The sequence below is a fragment of the Cnephaeus nilssonii genome (assembly GCF_951640355.1).
Source record: "Cnephaeus nilssonii genome assembly, chromosome: 15".
In the NCBI taxonomy this organism is placed as follows: Eukaryota; Metazoa; Chordata; class Mammalia; order Chiroptera; family Vespertilionidae; genus Cnephaeus; species Cnephaeus nilssonii.
This window is the reverse complement of record NC_137086.1, coordinates 69,039,123-69,061,242: the sequence shown is the minus strand read 5'-3', so window position 1 is coordinate 69,061,242 and position 22,120 is coordinate 69,039,123. Positions and strand designations below refer to the sequence as shown.

Below are 22,120 nucleotides of genomic sequence, written 5' to 3'. Positions count from 1 at the left end.
CTCCTCTAAAAAATCAATCTTCTCTAATAAAATGGTAATATGCAAATTAACCATCACTCTGCTACATAAGCCACGCCCACCAGCCAAGCCACGCCCACCAGCCAATCAGGGCGAGTATGCAAATTAACCCAAACCAAGATGGCTACAGCCACAGAGAGCAAGGTTTCCCAGGTAACAGAGCAAGCCAAGCTTTCCCATATCCGTTGCAGGCCTAAGCCTCCACTCAAACTACAAAGTTTCAATTATAGAAGGTAAACAAATTCAAACAAATGGCGGCAGAATGGAGCTTGAGAGAGCAGGCCAGGGTTGCCAGCAGCAACAGGGGAAGCAAAGCTTTCCACACACCCTGGCCGGGCTCACCCGCTTAAGGCTACAAAGTTTCAATTGTAGAAGGTGAATTAACTGCCACAGAAATGGCTGCCGCCCCGGAGGGAACAGCAGGCTTGGCTCCGCTCCAGGCTACAAAGTTTCAATTGTAGAAGGAAAATAAATCCCAGATACCAGGGCCTCTGCTTGGGTTGCCAGGGGGCGTGGCCGGCCTGCAAACCACCACAGGCCCCTCGCTCAGGCCTCCCCACGCCCCAAGGGAGCCCCACCCTGATCCAGGACACCCTTCAGGACAAACCAGCTGGCCCCCACCCGTGCACCAGGCCTCTATCTTATCTAATAAAAGAGTAATATGCAGATTGATCATCACTGCAACACATAATATAGCTGCCCCCATGTGGTCAAAGATCCTGCCCCCATGTGGACACAAGATGGCCACCACAAGATGGCCAGCAGGGGAGGGCAGTTGGGAGGCACCTGGCCTGCAAGGGAGGGCAGTTGAGAGGGACCAGGCTTGCAAGGGAGGGCAGTTGGAGGTGATCAACTCTGCAGGAGAGGGCAGTTAGGGGTGACCAGGCCGGCAGAGGAGGGAAGTTGGAGGTGATCAACCCTGCAGGAGAGGGCAGTTAGGGGTGACCAGGCCGGCAGAGGAGGGAAGTTGGGGGCAAACAGGCTGGCAGGGGAGCAGTTAAGCATCAACCAGGCTGGCAGGGGAGTGGTTAGGGGGTGATCAGGCTGGCAGGCAGAAGCGGTTAGGGGCAATCAGGAAGGCAGGCAGGCAAGCAGTTGGGAGCCAGCAGTCCTGGATTGTGAGAGGGATGTCCCAGATTGGAGAGGGTACAGGCTGGGCTGAGGGACAACCCCCCGCTGTGCACGAATTTCGTGCACCGGGCTTCTAGTAAGAACATATAATTTTTAAAAGTTTAACTTTCAGATAGTTTCATGAACAAACGTACATGCACATGCAAAACCATCCATCAGCCACATTTAAGTTGTCTGAGCTTCGGGCCTTTGCATGTAGAGAACGAAGAAGGGGCATCGCCTTGTCTTCCGGGATGCCACTGGCCCTCACTCCCCGAGCCCGGGAGTGCCGCTGCAGTCGAGGCACTGGTGCTTGGCCGAGAACGAAGATCCCCGTCACCAGGGAGTTCATGCGCTGGGGGTGAGGGGAGGAGTGGAGCAATGGGAGGGGCAGGTGAACGCAGGTATAGAGCATAGTTTAGGAATGGAAAATGGTAAACGTAGGACAGGGTAAGGGCACCGGGAGCAGGAGGCTGCAATTCACTGTGTCAAGGCATGAGGGCTAGGAGCAGCCAGAGCCGTCAGGAGGGACTCGCGTTCCTGGAAGGTACAGGCAGCGAGGGACGGGCCCTCAGGAGGGAGCGCCCTGGAGCAGTAGGACAGGGAGAGGCCCTGTGGGTGGATGGGGAGCAGGCAGCAGGAGAGGAGGGCTGAGGGAGACTGAGGGAGAGGCCAATCAAGTGGGGCGCGCAGGCCACTGTAAGAACCGAAGCTCAGACTCGGAGCTAAGTAGAGGATTCTGATCTGACTTTGTTTCAAAAAAGATCACGAGGCTGCTGCCCAGAGAAGACACTGGTGACCATGCGCGGAAGAAGGCGTGCTTGGAGCTACGCAGAATCCAGGCAAGACATGAGCGATGGGGGTGGTAGAGGCTGTGGCAAAAAGGGGTCAGATTCATGTGTGTGACATTTTCTTACACTCACAGACTTGTTATAATTTGTTATGAATTTCAAACACACAGAAGCAGACAAAACAGTGTATCCAACCCTCTTGTACCTAAGTCTAGATTTTAACAGTTACTAACTTGTGGCCTACGCCCTCCCACCATCCACCACAGGCCAAGTTATTTTGACACAAACTGGGTATTGTTCAAAAATAGCACCAACAGGATTTCCTAACAGGTGAGATGAGTGGTATGCGACAGAGGGTGGTCATGGAGGACTCAAGGCTTTGTGGCCTGAGCAAACAGAAGGCTAGAGCGGCCACCAACTGAAGAAGGGCAAAACTGCCGATGAAACAGGTGTATGAGGGAGACCAGGGACTCAGGGAGACATGCTGAATTTGGGCTGTCAGACAGCCGGGCAGAGATGCTGAGCAGCAAGGTGATAACGGCACAGTTCAGAGCGGTCCCAAGGCCAGAGACTGCTCTCCCTGGAGAGGCCTGCCTGCTTGGCTGGACCTCAGCTGACACCTGGGACCCAGGTTTCAAGAGGGCTTCCACCACTCCCAGAACCGAGTGGCCTGCTGTTCCCTAAACAATGAGGTTTAGGCTGGACACCTACTTTCCTCCTGGGAGTCTGAAATGTGGGGTACAAACAAAACCCGGCACTGGGTCTCCTAGGAGCCTCAGGGCACGGCACGCAGGGTGTCGTGCGTGCGTGGTGACGACTGACTGCTGAGGAAGGCAGCCTGGGGCAGGGCCTCCCTGCACCCTGCGCCCCTCCCCTTGCTGATGTGCTTTGTGATCTTTCCTTGGACTCGGTCACTGCTGAGTCCTGTGGTGCTCCAGTGACCCCCGGACAGCAAGAAGGAGAGTGCCAAGATGAAAAACACAATTGTGCACTTATAGCCCCCAAATTTTTTAAAAATAAAGTTGGTGGGGAAGGAGAATGGAACTGTTAAAGAACAGTGTCCCTATTTTTAAAGATACCAATTGGTTATACAAAATGCTGGACAAAATGCTGGGTGGTTTCTTTTAAGTCAACTATTTATTTTACCAGAAAAATGCCTTTCATTCATAAAGTGAAGAAATTAAACTAAGAAAATGTGGGTGCTCTGCCTGCCTGGAGAAGCCCGCCAACAATGGCAAAGGCGATCCTCAGAGGGGAGAAAGCCCTCCACCCTCGGCGCCTCTCCCGCCCAGGCCGGGGAACCGGGGAAGGGGGGGGGGGGGGGGGGTAAGAAGACGAAGTGTCCAGGACTGTGTAATGAGTGCATTAGCGCAGCTTCAGGAGCAGCATTAAAAACATCAACAGAAACCAGCACCCGGCTGACACCTGCCATTTCCTGGCCCGATGAACCCAAACTCATCTGACCAGCGCGGCCAGTCCTGGGTCATGTTTTTAATAAGATTGAATAATATTATTCCCTAACCCTTTTAATATTTAAAACTATTGCACAAATCAATAGAGAAAATGTATGATTATAAAGTAATATAATAAAAACATTCCAGCACATACACATTAAAATAAGGGCTGTCTCTACCCTTCCCACCGCGGCCAACATGATGGTGACATGACTCTGAGTTGTGACTCAGACCGTCTGGTCATGGCACCGTCGGCAGGATTCTGGAGAAGCCCACCCAGGAGCACCTTGCAGACCCAGACCAGTGCTGGGTACTAGCTGGGCCCGCTGGGCCCCACCAGCTCCTCACTTTGCACTGGGTGGACCTGGGTAAGTTTTCCTTGGAATTCCAGACCTCCTAGTTTTAAGGTAAGAGGCTGACTTTGTTGAGCTGTATATTTTTAAATCCTCGAGGGGGAGCTAAAGGTTAAGTATTGAGAGACCCAATGCTGTAGATAAGAAGTGAGATAACTAAGGATAGGAGAGAGAAAAATGGATGGCTGCTTTTTAATTTTGGTCTTAGAAATGGAATTATTTTCTGAGGGTCTGAACAACACCCTTTGCTGGATAAGTGAGAGCCTAAACTCGTTCAACTCCAAAGATAAGGGGCAGCTTCCCTACCTACTAGGCCTCTTTAGGAACATGGAAGGCAGGTCACTAGCCTGACTACTACAGATGAGAGGTGTGGGACCAGTTTTCTAGGCACCCCCTGTATGGACAGGCATGATGGAGGGGAAGCTAGCTAAGAATGGAGGCCAACAAGCAGGGACGCCTGGCTTGGGACAGGCTTCGTGTAGAGTGGAGTCCACCTGCGGAGCGGAGTGAGTCCATCGTTACAGTGCCCAGCCATCACTGTGACCGCTGGCACTGCCCTCAGGGCACAGGGCAGCACTCTACACCCAGACAGCAGGGCATCCCTATGGAGTGCAGTCCACCTGTCTGAGCAGAGTAAGTCCATCCTCCCCTGACTAGCCACCATGGAGACCATGGTAAGCTTACCTCAGGGCACGGGGGATGCGTTCCACACCCCAGGTAGCTCCCGGGCAAGAGGGAACCTGCTGTGGTTCTCAGCACAGGGCCGCCCAGAGACTACAGGGACGCTTCTAACTCGTGGCTTGGAATACACCTGTCTCTCCGTAGATGGGGAGCAGTCCACAGTGCCTCGAGACACCCAAATCTTACCCCAAATCCCTCAAGCTTCTTTTGCAACACAGCCTGGCCCCACTACACAGTGGGCAATGGAGAGGTCTGGCCAGTTAATGGCACCGTTAAGTTTAATACTATCATGCAACTAGACCTGTTTTGCCGGTCCCAGGAAAACGGACTGAGGTTTCATGTATCCAAGCTTTTATAGCTCTCAGGGATGACCTCAGCTATGTACTACCTGTAATGTAAACTAGACCTCTCTGTAATTGCTACAGACCCTGAAAGAAAAATATACCCCGGTGGAAAAGAAAAATCTAAAACTGAGTGAATGAATTTGTCAGTCCTTTGAACCCAATTCTTGAAATATTACAAATGAAGTCTCTACAGGGCCAGAGGTGTGGCTCCAGAATCAATTCAAATCCCACCAAATCTTAACTAAGCCATCTTTTAAAATGCAAGTTTGTGGGAGGTAATCCTCATTAAAAGGAAAAAACCTTAGCCACCTTAGCAGATCAAATTAACTTATTTCAGCTGTTAAACACTGATTGCTAGATAAGTCTTAAATTCACCTACTTTTGGCTTCTTTTCTATTCTTTAACAGAAAACCTAGAAAATATACTTGAAGCTGCAAGTGAATGTCTTATACTTTATTAGAAGTACTAGAGGCCCGGGGCACAAAATTCATGCACTCAGGGGGGTCCCTCAGCCTAGCCTGCACCCTCTCGCCAGTCCAAGAGCCCCACCCACCCGCCACCGCACCACTGGCCAGGGAGCGTGGGCCTCCCTCTGCGGGGCGGTCGTGGGGCTATGGCGTGGCCCCTCGGCCGATCACACAGCACCCGCCTCGGCTGTCCTGGCACCAGTGCGTGTCAGACACTGGGTGTCAGATGGTCCAGATGGTCTGCTGTTCAGCCATTGGGTCGATTTGCATATTACACTTTTATTATTATAGATAGATGTCTCTTAAAAGTGTGTTTGCCAATGGAGGAGCCCGTTTCTAGAAGTTATAAAATGTACTTGCCAATCTAAAGAATGCTAACAGCTTACGTTTTAGCTGTCACTAAAAAATAAAAATAAAAATCAAGATTTCTGAAAGTTAAGAATCCTAATTAAGTTGGAAAGAAATTATATGTTTTGGTAATAGAAGGTATAAGGTATAGAAACATTTTTTGAAGGAAAAGGAAGAAAGTAAGTTGTTATTTCTGAATGGGTAAAAAATTTTGTGAAAGTTATAGATGATTTGTGAAGAGAAACCTTGAGAGGAAATTGTATAAATATGCTAAATAATGAATCTAATTAAACAAATGAATTTAAAGATCAAAAGTAAGCTAATACAGAGTTAGAGTTTGGTTCTTTGCCACTCTTTAAAGCAAATGGTAAGTTACATATCTTTTTCCCTACATGATCCTTCCAGATTTGGTAATTCTTAACCATTTGTACGCCATACGCACCTATAGACGTGCAAGCAGCGGACCTTTTTCAATTAAATTCAAAATATCATGGCAGTTAACTAGTTAATGAGTGAGTCATGGCAATACGTTTCTTTGCATGAATTCAGTAAGACCAGTTTCCAATTGCGGTTTCATTAAACAAGACACTGACTGGGGTGTCATGTCTGAGAGAGACATACTTGGACTCTGGATGTCACCAGAAACCTTAAGGAATTGAGACTGCCTTTCGAAGCTCGTAAAAGCCACTTGGAAAAACTGAGAGGGTTGACTTGAAACGCAGGCAGATAGGGCAGGGGTCCAGTGGAAAACAAAGGCAGGGGCAGGCACCAAACAAGCAGAAGTAATAAGATGCTCTGGACTCAGAGCGGGAGGCATGGGACACTGAGGGCGGGCCTGCAGCAACAAGGCGTACGAACACATAGAAACCAAGTCCAGCACCGGGTCAGAGGAAGGACACACAGAAACGGAAAGCTCAGGCCGCTGCTGGGCAAACAGCTGAGGGAATCCATCAGGTGACGACAGGAGAGATATAGAAGCAGGCTTGTAGCAAATATATACCCTTGGACTACAGGGCTTTACGGGGCAGCCCATTATTGGGTCCCCCTCCCCTTGTGGGGAGACACAACCCCAGGAAAACACCCTGGCTCACCGTTCCGGTTATCAAAATGACCTGGTGCTTTGCTTATTCATATGGTTCATGGCAGGTCTTCCAGATAAGAAGAGAAGGTTAATTTCCTGGGAGATGGCAAAGGAGGAACCTCATGACATTTTTGGGGACCTCAAGAAATTGAGGAATTCACCCAAACCTACAGGTATTGCAGACAAACCTAGCTGCAGGTAACTAGGTGGCTCAGCTTTTTTGCCCTGAGGGGCTAACTAAAGCTTAATCATGGGATTCCAGCAAAGCAGATTTAAAGGATCCTAGACAATCAATTACTATTCTCATTGTGTTTATGCAAATAACCAGGTCAAATTGAAACTGGACTTAATGCAGTAAATAAATTGGTCTTAATTTGGCTCTCTAATAAAAATGAGGGTGATTTTAGGGGGGAAATTATGTTTCAAAGGAATCTATAATATAGATATGAAGATTAGAGTCTAGGTCAATTCATTGCCTTCAAAATTTTATTCTTCACCTATAAATGAAACTGGACCCTGAATTTTTCTAGTTTTCTTAAATATTTGGCTACAACCTCCAAAGTAATGTTTCATTTTTCTTCCATCATCTGACCTGGAATTATTGAGGACTAAAATGTTTGTCTTTCACTGCACCATTCTTCATAATACTTGTTCTACCTTTTGCCCCAATAATATTAAAACTTATAACACAGTTTGTCTCCACCAGGTATTAAGCCCTACTTGCAACTCAGGGAATACCACCCCTAGACATCACTGCCACCTCCTTCCGTGCCCAGGTCTCATCGTCCCTCAGAGAGTAAGGATCTCTTGGATCCAAAAGAAAACATCATCCCTCTTCAGTAGGAAACAGCTACAGAGGACACCCTGTGCTCCTTTTCTTTAAAAGAATTCAGAGCCAAGATCGTGGAGGCGGGGTGTGGTAGGCATTAGACAGACATGAGCAGGGCAAGGACGACAGGCCAGGTACAGGTCACCAGGTGGACAGCGCCAGGTGCCTAGCCAAGGACAACTGTAGGGTGGGACCTCATCCCCTGGGTGACCTTCCTCCCCGAGCATATTACTTTAGACCCCCTGACCTTTCCTCCCCAGAGGTAACATCTGGGCCTCAGTTGTAGTTCAGCTCCAGGCCCAGAAGAGCAGCAAAACCAGACAAGTGACTCCACGGCTGCCGTCAGGCCCAGCTGCCCTGGTGCTGACCCTGCCCTGGTGCTGACCCCTGCCCTGGTGATGACCCTGCCCTGGTGCTGACCCTGCCCTGGTGGAGACCATGACCCTGAAAGGACACACCAGGAAAGCTGCTGACTGTCCTACTGAGATCTTCCTGGGACCTGCCCTGAAGTCTGCACCTTTAGAGCGCTTAGGCCGGAGGACCCAGCGCCTCCCTCCAGGGAACAGGACCTGCCTTTCCCCTCCCTCCCAGGAGCACAGGGCCACCTCCCCCTCCCCCTCCTTTCAGGCGGGTCACCTTGGCCTCCCTCACTCCAAGCTCCACGGGCCCTTCTCTGCCTCCGAAACCTGTCTCCTCAGCCCATTTCCTCCTCCATTCGTTTCTCCCACGTCTGTGACTTTCTGAATAATGTTCTCTCACAGCTTAAGTCTTGGCTCTAAATTGTCTTCTAGCCAGAACCGAGGTTGCTGAGTCTGACCCCACCTGTCTTACAATTGGTGCCATTCCTGCTGCCCCCAACAAATCCATAATAATAAAAGCGTAATATGCTAACTAGACCAGACGTCCTTCCAGGGTGCGTCCTTCCAGGGTGCCTGCCGGTGGCTGGAGGGAAGCCAGGGTCCCAGGTGCCAGAGGGAAGCCAGTGCCAGCAGCCGGGGGAAGGAAGGCCTACTCTTGCACAAATTTCCTGCATCGGGCCTCTAGTCCATAAATAAAATGAAGACTTTTCAATGCGAAAAACACAAATGCCTGAGAAATACGCTATCTTACTCTGAACCTTCCTCTGCTTATTTACTTAAAAGACAAGAAGAGAAGAGGAGAATTTTTATATTTTGTAAGCTTCTGGTTACATTCTTAAATTAGAATAAATTAATCCAAAATAGAAATACATTCTACCCCTGCCAAAACCAAATGAACTAATCCTTTAAAAAAATTCACTATCACATCATCACCAGCATAGCTTTTTTAAAAATACTTTATCAGGTACCTGTTTGTTGAGCAGTTACATTACTTTGGGGGGAAGATGAACAAAAGGATTCAGAAGGAGAGAGGAGGGATACCCTCGGAAAGGCTTGGATCCCGGGCCCGCCTTTGTTCTTGGAGGATGTGATGTTACCTGCCTCCGAGGTTGCTGCACGAATTCGAGCAGGTGCCTATGCGATGCAGGGACTAGTCCTTAAAAAACTCTGGTTCACTTCATCCCCTCTACACTTTACAGCCAGTAAGTCTTTACCACTTAAGATTACTTCCACTTTTTTAATTTTTTAAAGTTGATTTGAGAGAGAGGAAGAGGGAGAAGAAGGGGGAGGGGGAGAGAGAGAGATTGATTTGCTGTTCCACCTATTTATGCATTCACTGGTTACTGCTCCTTATATGTGTCCTGACTGGGGATCAACCACGACCTTGGTGTATGAGGACAATGCTCTAACCAACTGAGTTACCCAGCCAGGGTGAGATTAATTCTAATATCTAGTGAATTGTTTTAAAAAAGAAAATATTAGAAGCAGTACAAAGCTCACTCTGGCTCATTAGTAAAAGGCTGTATGTTGACCTTAGTCTATACCGGGGGTTCTCAATGCGGGAGCTGTCACACTAGGGGCACACGGGTGGTTCTGGGAGGTGGAGGGAAAGCCCACTGCTTGTATGTTTAAAGCGTAAAGAAATGCCCGCCAGCGGGGCTCAGCGTTCGAGCAGCGACCTATGATCTAAGAAGTCGAGGTTTGATTCCTGGTCAGGGCACATGCCCGATTGCGGGCTTGATCCCCAGTGTGGGGTGTGCAGGAGGCAGCCGATCGATGATTCTCTCATCACTGATGTTTCTATCTCTCCCTTCCCCTCTGAAATCAATAAAAAAATGTTTTTTATACACACACACACACACACACACACACACACACACACACGTATGTATACACTGAGTGGCCAGATTAGTATGACCACCCCATCAGTACGTCGTTGGGCCACCTTTGCCTTCAATACTGCGGCAATTCTTCTTGGCATCGACTCCACGAGATGTTGAAAGGTGATGCGAGGAATCTGACACCATGCCTGATGAATAGCACTGTCCAGTTCTGTGAGATTTGATGGTTGTGGAACCAGCTGCCTGATGGCTCTTTTAACTTTGTCTCACAAATGCTCAATCGGATGGAGATCTGGTGATTGTGGGGGCCACCTAAGCAAGGTAAAGTCTCCCTCATGTTCTTGAAACCACTCCTGCACAATACAAGCACCGTGGCATGGCGCATTGTCTTGTTGGAAGAAGCCATCTCCATTGGGATACGCCATCAACATGATAGGATGAACTTGATCAGCAACGATACTTAGGTATGTTGTGCTATTCAGACATTGTTCCACACGAATTAAAGGGCCCAAATCATGCCAGGAAAACATGCCCCAAACCATAACACTGCCCCCACCAGCTTGAAGGGTTGTACGCATGCATGTGGGGTGCATGCTTTCATGCTGTTTCCGCCAAATTCTCACTCTGCCATCTGCATGATGCAACTGGAAACGTGGTTCATCGGACCACATGACTTTTTTCCAATGCTCGACTGTCCAATCTTTGTGTTCCTGTGCGAATTGGAGACGTTTTATCTTGGTAACTGCAGACAGCAAAGGTGTTCGAACTGGCCTTCGGCTTCCATATCCCATATGATGCAGTGTACGGCTAATTTGCCTACAAACATCAGGTGGTCATAATAATCTGGCCACTCAGTGTATATACATACAATACATGAACAGATATACTAGAGAGAGTCTAAAATTTTCATGGGGTGACTAGGAAAAAGTATCTTAAAAGGATTCTTCTTAGGGAGGTGATAAAGAAAATAAGGTTAAGAAACACTGCGGTATTCTATGAGAGTACACTGAAACTGTTAGTTCTCAACATCAATGTCATACTTTCCAATTAAAATAAATCAAAATTCAACCAACTTCTAACTTGTTTTAAGAGCTTTTTTTCCAAGGACTTGTACCAATATTAAAAATAAAGATGTACAACTTGGGACCTTTACTCCATCCACAGAACGACTGAGTAAAGAAGACAATACAAATTAGGAAGTTGAAATTGAAGGGCAAGATCATTTAAATTTAGAAGTTAACTAAAGTAAGAAAATTCAGCATTCCACAATCTTGGCACGGCAGTTTCTCTCCCAGTAGACATGAAAGAGAAGGTAGTTTGTTAAGACAGGGAGAAAGCAGACAAAATATGGACAGAAAGAACAGTTGGGGAAGGAGACACCCAGTAGTTCTCACTGGTGCAGTGAGGGCTCCCCCACACCCCAAGTGAGCCGGTGGCAAGCTGCCAGGTCCAGGCAAGGGCAGGAGAAAGAGCCGCCAGTCGCCTGAAATGGAAGAAGCCAGTACCAAGCGATGAGGCCTGCAACATGTAACTGGCCTGGAGGAACAATAGGTCACAAGGTCCGCGATCTCGCCCTCCCTCCCTTTTGTTCTTTTCAGTCTAGACAAGAAGGGCACATTCACGACACTGTGCTCCTCCCACTGAAAGGGGGCGGAATGGCTAAGCCTCACAGGCCTTGCTTTGTAACCTGGAGTAAGCTTGTTTCCCTCCAGCTAGCCACAGCAGGAAACACCGAGAGCAAGAAAGGGGTCTGCTCCTCTGTGGACCCGGCTGGGTCAGCGCCAGAGGTGTCCGCCAGCGGCGATGCGCACTGCGTGGCATGAGGCCACTGCTGCTGTGGCTCTGGCCTCGCGGATGTGAGGTCAGGCTGCAGAGCGCAAGAGCAGAGCACACTTGCTGGACACTCTTGACAGCCCAATGTGGAGTCCCTGTCAGCCAGGGCAGTATGTCAGGTGCTATGTCAAGAATGAGCTCTAACAGGAACGCCCTTAGAGGGGACCAGAACCCAAAACCACAAGGCTGGACACTGGGATAAGGACTCCACTGACCTCCACCCTTGGCGGGCACAGAACTCAGAGCTCCCACCACCTGGCCTCAAGCTTGGCTGTGCAGGGGTCACACCTGGAGCCCCGCTGTGGCTGCCTCTGCACCGGAAGTCTTCAGGACTCTGTGCCGGAAGCGCCCCTCTCTGTGTGTAACCTGCGCGTGACTACTGCTTGTGGGGAGGTCTCCCCTAAGGAACGTGGCCCTGCAGAAAGACACAAGCGGTGTGTGCGACTCCTTTCGGGGACGCTCCCTTGCTCAGGACACAGGCAGAGGCTGGGCTTTTACTGGCTGTTCTAGGCAAGGCCGGATGTTTACGTAGCTTTCATACCCATACCTCTAGGAGCACAATGCAAGAAAGATGAAAAGTACCCAATGAAATCTGCTGTCTGGTTCCCTGCACCCCAACAGGCTTCAGGCCCCGCACCCCCGGTTCTCCAAGGTATACCTCACAATTACCAATCACACACATGTTGTTCATGAAACTAAAAGAAAGTCAAGGTCCATCCATCCTTTAGGTCCAGATTAAACCAGCTCTCTCAACATACTTAAACGCCCATGTCTGAAATAGTTGGTAGTTTCAAAGAGTCAATAAATTGAGAATCAAAGATCTGGGTTCTAATCCCTGAACTCTAATTAGCAATACCCTCCTGAACAGAGGTGGTGGGCCGGTGAGCTAGAATTCCTCACTCCTAGACAGGAGGCGGCCTGGTCTGAGGTGCCACTGAAGTCAGGGTTTTCCAATGTGAGGGAGCATTCCACCCCTAGAGAGCTTGTTACAGCCCAGATTGCTGGACCCCAACCCACAACTGACCTGCATTTCTAACAAGTTCCCAGGTTGAGAATCTACAACTTTAACCCGTTCCTATGCCCAAAGGCCTACTGGAGGGAAGACCCCAAAGCAGCCAGAACACTGGCTTCAGACAGCGCTCCCACTCAGGTGAGAGCTGTGGTGAAACACCCCCTTACCTCTGCTCTCGCTGCAACACCCCAGAAATGAGTGGCCCCATAACAATAAGGGCACCGAAGCTGCATGGCAGCACGTGGGTAGGAGGTGGTCTGTCAGCCTAAACTTCTCTAAGTTGTTCATCAAAATGCACACCTACTTATGTAGATTTGATCTGTGAACCATGTAAAGTACTTACACATTCAGGAATTAAATTAAATCAGGAGAAAAAGCAAACCCTACAAATGAATCAATACAGAAACTCAATCTAGCTACAGATCAAACTGATGAAGCTCACAGAGAAAAGAGTTACTTCACGCAGCTTCTGAACACAGCAGTGTGCCTACCAGATACACTGCACAGACAAAAAGAACGTCAGAGAAATCTTAAGCTTCATGTCTACTGATAAGTAGTAACATTGTTATTCAAATTCTGAAAGGACTTTAAAATAAAGCAAATAAGTAAATGCATTACTTTATTATGAACCAGTTTTTTAATATAAAGTATACCAGGAGGTCATGGTTCGATTCCCAGTCAGGGCACATGCCAGGGTTGCAGGCTCGATCCCCCACAGGGGGCGTGCAGGAGGCAGCCGATCAGTGATTCTCTCTTGTCATTGATGTTTCCACCTTTCTCTCCCTCTCCCCTCCCTCTCCCTTCTTCTCTGAAATCAACAAAAATGTATTTTTTAAAAACCCACACCACACAAACATACGCCCTCTGAAGCTGAGGAAACCTGTGGATGGTGCCATGCCTGTTCTGGCCTGCCTGCGGAAGGCACGAGTAACCACAGAGTAACGTGCAGCCTTGTTTGTTACTAACTCACAGTGGAATCCAAGTCAAATGCTTATCTTATAAACCCACTCACTTGTCTTGCCTTGTTTTGTTCACGGACTTTAATTATAATATTGTACTACTAGAGGCCCAATGCACAAAATTCGTGCACGGGTGGGATCCCTAGGCCTGGCTGGTGATGAGGGCCGATCGGGGCCATCTCGCCCAGTCCTGATCAGGGCGGGCTGATCAGGTCCAGGCCAATCACGTGTGTGTTTTTGCCACCTCCCTGCGTTCCGGAGGTGGACGGGGCCTGTGGTGACAACAGAGGCGTCAGAACCGAGGGGCTGTCGTTGGTGGGCGCTCCCAGGATTTGGAGCGAGCCAGCCAGGGGGAGGGGCCAGGGGAGGTTGGCTGTGGGAGCGCACTGACTACCAGGGGCAGCTCCTGCATTGAGCATCTGCTCCCTGGTGGACAGTGCGCATCATAGTGACTGGTTGACCGGTTGTTCCAGTCATTTGGTCACAAAGGTCACTTAGGCTTTTATATATATAGACAAGAGGCCCGGTGCACAAAATTCATGCATGGGGGGGGGGGGGGGGGCGGGGGGCGGCGGGAGAGTCCCTCAGCCCAGCCTGCACCCTCTCCAATCTGGGACATCCCTCTCACAATCCTGGACTGCTTGCTCCCAACTACTTGCCTGCCTGCCTGCCTGATTGCCCCTAACCACTCTGCTGCCAGCCTGATCAACGCCTAACTGCTCCCCTGCTGGCCCGATTGCCCCCAACTGCCCTCCCCTACAGACCTGGTTCCCCCCAACTGCCCTCCCCTGCAGGCCTGGTCCCCCCAAACTGTCCTCCCCTGCAGGCCTAGGTCCCCCCCCAACTGTCCTCCCCTGCAGGCCTGGTCCCCCCCCAAACTGCCCTCCCCTGCAGGCCTGGTCCCCTCAAACTGTCCTCCCCTGCAGGCCTAGGTCCCCCCCCCCCAACTGTCCTCCCCTGCAGGCCTGGTTGCCCCCAACTTCCCTCCCCTGCTGGCCCGGTCACCCTTAACTGCCCTTTCTTGCCAGCCTGGTCGCCCCCACCTGCCCTCCCCTGCCAGCCTGGTCCCCTCCAAATGACCTCCCCTGCAGGGCTGGTCCCCCCCAACTCCCCTCCTCTGCCAGCCTGGTCACCCCTAACTGCCCTCCCCTGCTGGCCTGATCACCTACAACTGCCCTCCCCTGGTGGCCATCTTGTGGCGGCCATCTTGTGCCCACATGAGGGCGGTCATCTTATGTGTTGGAATGATGGTCAATTTGCACATCACCTCTTTAATATATAGGACTAGAGGCCCAGTGTATGAAATTCATGCACGGGAGGGGGTGTTCCTCAGCCCAGCCTGAACCCTCTCTAACCCGGGACCCCTCAGGGGATGTCTGACTGCCGGGATCGGGCCTAGACTGGCAGTCAGACATCACTCTCGCAATCCGGGACCACTGGCTCCTAACCACTCATCTCCCTGCTGGCCAGATCCCCCTAACTGCCCTGCCCTGCCAGCCTGATCCCCCTAACTGCTCTCCCCTGCCGACCTGATCCCCCTAACTGCTCTCCCCTGCTGGCCTGATTCCTCTAACTGCTCTCCCCTGCTGGCCTGATCCCTCTAACTGCTCTCCCCTGCCAGCCTGATCCCCCTAACTGCGCTCCCCTGCCAGCCTGATCACCCCTAACTTCCTCTGCCTTGCCCTTGCCACCATGGCTTTGTCTGGAAGGATGCCCGGTCTAATTGGCATATTACCCTTTTATTAGTATAGAAGATAGAGGCCTGGTGCACAGGTGGGGGCCAGCTGGTCTACCCTGAAGGGAGTCCTTGATCAGGGTTGGGGTCCCGGATCAGGGTGGGGATCCCCTTGGGGGACGGGGACGGCCTGGGCAAGGGGCTGCTGGGGGTTTGCAGGCCAGCCACATCCCCATCGGGGTGGGGGTTCCCACTGGGGGACAGGCTGGCCTGGGCGAGGGGCTGAGGGCCGTTTGCAGGCCAGCCACATCCCCATCGGGGTGGGGGTCTCTGCTGGGGAGCGAGCAGCCTGGGTGAGGGGCCTGGGGTGATTTGTAGGCTGGACAGCCCCCTGATGGGGTGGGGGTCCCTGCTGGGGGCGGGGCGGCCTGGGCGAGGGCCTGGTGGTGGTTTGCAGGCCGTCCAAGCCCCCGGCTTTGTCCACAAGGATGTCTGGAAGGTCTCCGGAAGGTCTCCCAGTCTAATTAGCATATTACTCTTTTATTAGTATAGATAGTTATACCACCTGGGAAACTGGGTGCAGGGTGTATAGAACCTCCTTATATACTTTTCTGCAAATTCATGTGACTCTATAATTATTTCAAAAATAAAACAACACATTCTAGATCTCATGTCCTAGTCATGCCCAGCTTGAGCACATCCTTAACCTGTTCCTGAAACCCTTCCCACAACCAATCATATAAAGGACAAGCTTTCTTCAAAATCATAAAGATAATCAATTCTTAAAATGTTAAAATCTGAGAAGCAATATCAAGAGACTAGAAGCTCGGTACATGAAATCCGTGCACGGGTAGGGTCTCCAGGCCTGGCTGGCAATCAGGACAGATCAGGGCCTCCTTCCCCGCTGCTGGCTGCCGGGCGGGGCCTTCCTTCCCTGGCTGCCCGTTGCCAGCCGGGGCCTTCCTTTGTTCAGCGCCGCCCCCTGGTGGTCAGCACACGTCATAGCGAGTGGTCGAACTCCTGGTCGGTCTAACTCCCGAGAAGACAATTTACATATTAGCCATTTATTATATAGGATCTTTATATCTCTTGCAAATAAATGCCTCTCAGATCCCTTGGCTTCCTACAGTCCCTAACACCTAGCCCCAGGGTGAGATATGAATGCTCTGCTGGCTTTGTGTTCCGGGTGCAGGTCCATAAGCAAAGCAGGTGAGGTGCGGCCACTAGGGAGCACATCCAGTCGGGACTGCTGAAGCGGAGCTGGGCAGAGAGCGGCCCCACACTCACCGCCCCACAGCGCTGCTTCTCTGGTCTTCAGAGCCTAAGGAATAGGAGGAGCCTGGTAGCTGCCTCTTGGTTTCACTTAAGGAACTGACTCAAAAATAAGCATTCACAACCTCTGATCCCCAGACAAAACTGAGAAGTCAAAAACCATGCAGAGTCCTGCTCTCCTCCTGCCGGAGTTGAAAGCAGAAACATTTCAGTCGACAGGAATTTGCTCCCAGGTCTGACCCAGGCCAATGCCTACAACTTCGCAGGACTGCCAGGAGGCCCCCAATGGGGGTCAGGCAAGGGCATGTTTCCTGGGGTGCCAGCTGCACGCTGTCCTCTACCCACACTGGGCCCCAAGCGATAGCACAGAGGTCACTGCGTGGACACAGGACAGAGCGGCCAGGACAGCAGATGCTTGATTGAGTTTGCACTTGTTCTCAGGACTCACCATTTGGTGTCCATTTCACCCCCACATGGGTTGTGCATGACTATTTTTAAAGGAGTCCTGAAAATGCATTTTCCAGCATGGCCTGGTTTTCTGTATACAACTCAGCAGCTGTGGACAAAAGCGTCTACTGCACACAGCTGTGTGGTTTGGAGCTGTGCTCACAGACCGACAATAGGAAGCCAGCCGAGCACCACAGTGGTTATGTGAGGGGGAGAGGAGGAGGAAGTGTAAGAATTTAACTCTCCTTGACATGTTCTTATGTTTTACACGTTTTTAAACAGTGACCATGTCCTGCACACGTATAACCAGAGCCAGGCCTCGCAAGGAGGACCTCTACAGGGAAGACCCGCCTCCCTGCGAGGGAAGGAGCTGGCCAGGCAGCCCGGGCAGTGAGGAAAACACCGGCCCTCTGCGCTTACAAATGCTTCAAAACTCCGAAAGGTGCCGTCACCGTGGCACCCAGCAGTCTGCCAGGACATGTTAACAACTGTCACGGAGCACGGGCTCCAGCCACACGGCCTCCCAGGGGGTGCCAGCGCCGGGCACGGACGGTGGTCAGGAGATGGTCGTCCTATCACAGCGAGCCCCGCACAAGACAACTCGACATTGTACTTAAATTACAGTCAGAATTTGCTGCTCCTTTACTGCTCTTTATCTTAAAAGTCATATCTACTGGAAGCACCCATTTCCCACGAGCTGTACACCAGGAAGGACCCAGCACACAGCTCAGAGCCACATCCCCGTGTGCTACCCAGACCCTGCACACAGCACAGAGCCACATGCCCGTGTGCTACCCGGACCCTGCACACAGCACAGAGCCACATGCCCGTGTGCTACCCGGACCCTGCACACAGCACAGAGCCACATGCCCGTGTGCTACCCGGACCCTGCACACAGCACAGAGCCACATGCCCGTGTGCTACCCGGACCCTGCACACAGCACAGAGCCACATGCCCGTGTGCTACCCGGACCCTGCACACAGCACAGAGCCACATGCCCGTGTGCTACCCGGACCCTGCACACAGCACAGAGCCACATGCCCGTGTGCTACCCGGACCCTGCACAGCAGTCAGTGCCACAAGAACCTCTGGCCAGTCAACCACGCAGCAGCACTTTTCCATTGCAAGTCCCATGTCCTCTGTGGCAGAGGAAAGAGCAGTCACTCACAGAGAGCCACACCTCACACTGTGGAAAGCTGTCACTGCCGGCAACCGAGACCATGGTGCTCTCCACCTCCCACCCACACGCATGTGGGAGAGCAGGGCAGCGAGGGGCTCTCTAGACCACTCACCTGTGCCAGTACACCGGACACCAAGTCAGCCACGTCTCCCTCGATAGACCCCAGATTGGGGGAGATTGGGGCTTGATTTAAAAATACCCCAAACCCCCAAGGCTGCTGGTTAACTCTCTCTAGAATCTGTGATGTAAGATGGTAAACCTTATTCAGAATTAAACAAGTTATAAGAAATCATCAGAGTATGAAGTAAAATTTCTGGTGAAAATGCAGCTGACCCTTGAACAACATGGGGGGCAACAGGTTAGGGGTGATGACCACTGAAAATTGCTTATAACTTTTGACTCCCCAAAAACTTAACTGCTAATCGCCTACTGTTGACCAGAAGCCTTAATTAACACACACTCTGTACTGTGTGTGCTACTGTATTCTTACAACCAAGTAAGCTACAAAAAAGAAGATACTAAGAAAATCCTAAGAAAATACTTTTAACAATATTTATTGAAAAAAATCTGCATATAAGTGAAATCGCACAGTCCAAACCCATGTTGTTCAAGGGTCAACAGTAACTCAGGACAGAACGGATTCAGTCACTATGACTATGGCTATGTAAACAGGAACTACGACTCAGCACATGTATGCACACAGGCACACGCAGAGGGAGGCCCTCCCTTTCTGTGGCGTTCTTCTCCTTCCACCTAGAGCTACACAGTAAACCCCACGTGACCATTTTAAGAACTATTTTTTGCTACTAAATTTTGCCAACAATCTGCTCAGCGTTCCAGCAGATGTTTCTGTTTTCAAACCTCTGGGAACCGGCTGGCCCTGTTTTCTTCCCCATGTTAAAAATGAAAGAAATGGCCCAAACGTGGCCCCGTACTCCAGAGAAGCTCCCCTCCCCCACACCCTGACTCTCCCCGTCCCCTCTCATATCTCATCTTTTCCACTAGAAGATGTTTCCCATTATGGTCCATTATGTTGCCAAGGATGACTTCACTCAGAGGTGGTTTTTTGTTTGTTTGTTTTAAGAAGATGCTACTGATTGTTAGTTACTTGGGGACCATCTGCAACCATTCAGCCCACTATTGTGCTGGGGCTTATGAACCCACAACGTGGTTGCATTGTCACGGGCGGGCAATTTGCTCAAGATCGGTTCTCCAAACAGAACACTGGCAGGGGCCGGGGTCCCTGACTGCTACCTCCCGACATAGGTAAGTATGTGTGCGACCCCATCTTACCTCAGTAACATCCATAACTTTGATGGCCGCCAGCTGACCCGTTTTAACATGTCGACCCTGAAAAACAGAGGAAAGAAAGATAATTGGCACCACTGTTTGGCACAATCACTAGGACGGAATGGTTGGTGCTTCAACAAATCAGTTCTATATTTTTTCCCCCCAAAAATAATGATGAAATAGACCATGCTTTCCAATAGAACAATATTGTTACTAATACCAATGAACCACACGTGATAAACAGAACAAATGAAACAAATGAGTTTTGGTAAGTTTCTCCTTTTTTTCCCAGGGTTTAATTTCTGTATTGTTACCTCTCAACCCAAGCAACTTAAATGTGTTCTTCTATAAATCAGGTTGAGCACTCAAAAAAGAAATGACAAAAACAAAAAACAAAACACCACACCTCCATATGTGTATTGCTGAAAATGACGACAGTCCTTCTTCCCTAGTGGAGTTCCCAACACCCAATACTTGACTTCACAAGAGTTCACCTGAGTCTTCCTTGAAGGCTCCCGCACCCCGCAGCCCCAGTGAGAAAGGCTGGGAGAGACCCCAGAGCGAAGGGAGTGCAGCGGCGGGCCGGGGCGGGGCGGGAGGGCGCGTGCTGAGGCCGTGCCACAGCTCTATGGTAATTCCGGACCAAGAACCTAAAAATGCGTCATCCACTTATATCACTAGGTATTTCTATTTTTTTCATCTTTATCGCTGAAAGTATTACAGCTGTCCCCTTCCTCCCCCATTGTCACTAGGTATTTCAAATTTGGTCATCCTCCCCTCACCAGTGCAAGGCTACTGGATCAGTTCCTGTGCGGCTCCCTCCTCTCTGCACCCTCTGCCGTGGCCGGTCATTGCCCAGCTGAGCAGCAAAGAGCCCGCCGTACCCTGAGCACCAGCGACTTGAGAGCTTGGTGAGGAACGGTCCCCGGCCTGCCACCGGGAAGGCACGGCGAGAGCCCTGGATGGAGCACTGGGACACTAGAGCTGGAGCCTGAGGAAAGCTCTCCCTTTATTCTGGAGAATTCTGGAAAGTTTACGTAGGAACTCAAGTTATAACTGGGTCAAAACACCAACGTATGAAAAGGAGCCATGGTCACGGGGAGCCTGCAGTTCACGGCAGGACAGGTGCCCGGATAGATGCGACCCTCGCACATACAGGCAACCAGCAGCCACACGCCCTCAGGCCGGGCCCAGAGCTCCCAGCTCGCACCCCCTGCAGGCACTGTGACCTGGCCTTCCGCAGGCTGCCCTCCTGTCTCCTGCAGTGTTGCCCTGGGCGTGGGGCCCCATCAGTTCAGAAGATCTGCAGTTCTGCTTGAGGCAGCAGGGCGATCCAGAGCCAGGCACAGGGAACCCTCCAGGCCTGCTGTGCCGCCTGCCCAGCCTCAACAGACCCGACCCGACACCTCACTGCGGCCTCAGAGCACCCGTCATCGCATGCTCACCGTGCCCACGGAGCCCGGAGAACAGTCTGGCCCTGGCAGTTGGGCCACCCAGGATCCTGATAGAAAATGTTGTCCTGCCTACACGTGCAATAAAACGACAGGCTCCATCTCAGAGACGTGCAGAAGGAACCCAGCTCTGGGCCAGGAAGGTAGTAGTGGGTGAAGGTTGCATGGGCTCCCCCGTTTCTGATACGTACAGCTGTTTGTACTACCTGTCTGTCCGAGATTCAGCATCCTGTGACAGTAAGACTTCTGCCTGTGTGTGGAAAGCTCTGTAGCCTCGGCCTCTTAGTTTGGAGCCACAGCACTGTTCTCAGCAGCAGTACACAGAAGACTGAGCTCTCGTCCTGGGCATGGTCCTGGGCATGGAGGAGCCTGCAGCAGCAGTTCAGGCCCAGAGCCTGGGCCAGGCAGGACGGCACCGCACTGCGCCTCCTCCCCAGGCCCATACCCTTCAAGGGATGTCAGACTGGTGCCTCAGGCTTCCATCTGTCATCAGGGGTAAACTTGTGCCCACTTCACAGATTTATTGTTAAGAAAAACTGAGCAAAGAACCCGAGGGCATGGCACATGCAAGCAGAGCCCTAATAATAAGTGACGCCTGAACCTTGTTTCTCTCAACACGGAGAGAAATGAACCTTTTAGCATCGCATCAAGCAACTGCCATGTGTACCTGTCACATGAAACCAAACCATGATCTCCTTGAATCCAAGAAGTAAGGGTAGAACTAAGAGGACAGGGTGCTGCTATCACCCGGTCCCTTCCATGTAAGAGACAAGACCATCCATCACCTTAGCACCCAGTCAGCCCTCAAATCTGCAAACATATGCTTACTCTGTGCAGTGGGATTCCTTCCAAATGACTAAAGCAAATTTCTGACTGACAGAATCCGAGAAAACATCACAAGGCTTGCGCCAGCTTTCTCTCTTTCCAAGAGGGGCAAGCAGCACGGTGACGGGAGAGTGCAGGTGAGATGTGGGGAGGGAAAATCCCCGTCTATGAAAAACATCTCTCCAGGTGTTACAAAGTAGCAGCCCCTTCCTCGTTTCCTCCCCACCTGAACTCAGGACTGCAAGTGTATTAAGGCTCAGGACAGTGGCACAGAAGCTGAGCTGCAGGTTCACACAGTATTTGCTTTATACAGAATACTAGAGGCCCGGTGCATGAAATTTGTGCACAGGGGAGGGAGGGCGTGTCCCTCAGCCCAGCCTGCACCCTCTCCAATCTGGGACCCCTTGAGGGATGTACGACTGTCTGTTTAGGCCCGATCTAGGTACCTGGATCGGGCCTAAACGGGAAGTCAGACATCCCTCTCACAATCCAGGACTGC

At 51.0% G+C, this 22,120-nt stretch overlaps 1 protein-coding gene across 46 annotated transcripts in view; it reads right to left on the bottom strand.

Moving 5' to 3' along the window:
• The window catches only part of MAP4K4 (mitogen-activated protein kinase kinase kinase kinase 4), a 185,270-nt gene that overhangs the window by 85,012 nt on the left and 78,138 nt on the right, over positions 1-22,120 (bottom strand). For 45 of the 46 annotated variants that reach the window (XM_079792879.1, XM_079792889.1, XM_079792856.1 and 42 more), the window contains one exon: positions 19,349-19,405. In XM_079792879.1, coding sequence (XP_079649005.1) covers positions 19,349-19,405 — 57 coding nt within the window. Of the gene's footprint in view, positions 1-19,348; positions 19,406-19,751; positions 19,773-22,120 lie in introns of those variants that run through there. The other variant, XM_079792892.1, reaches the window with a different exon arrangement.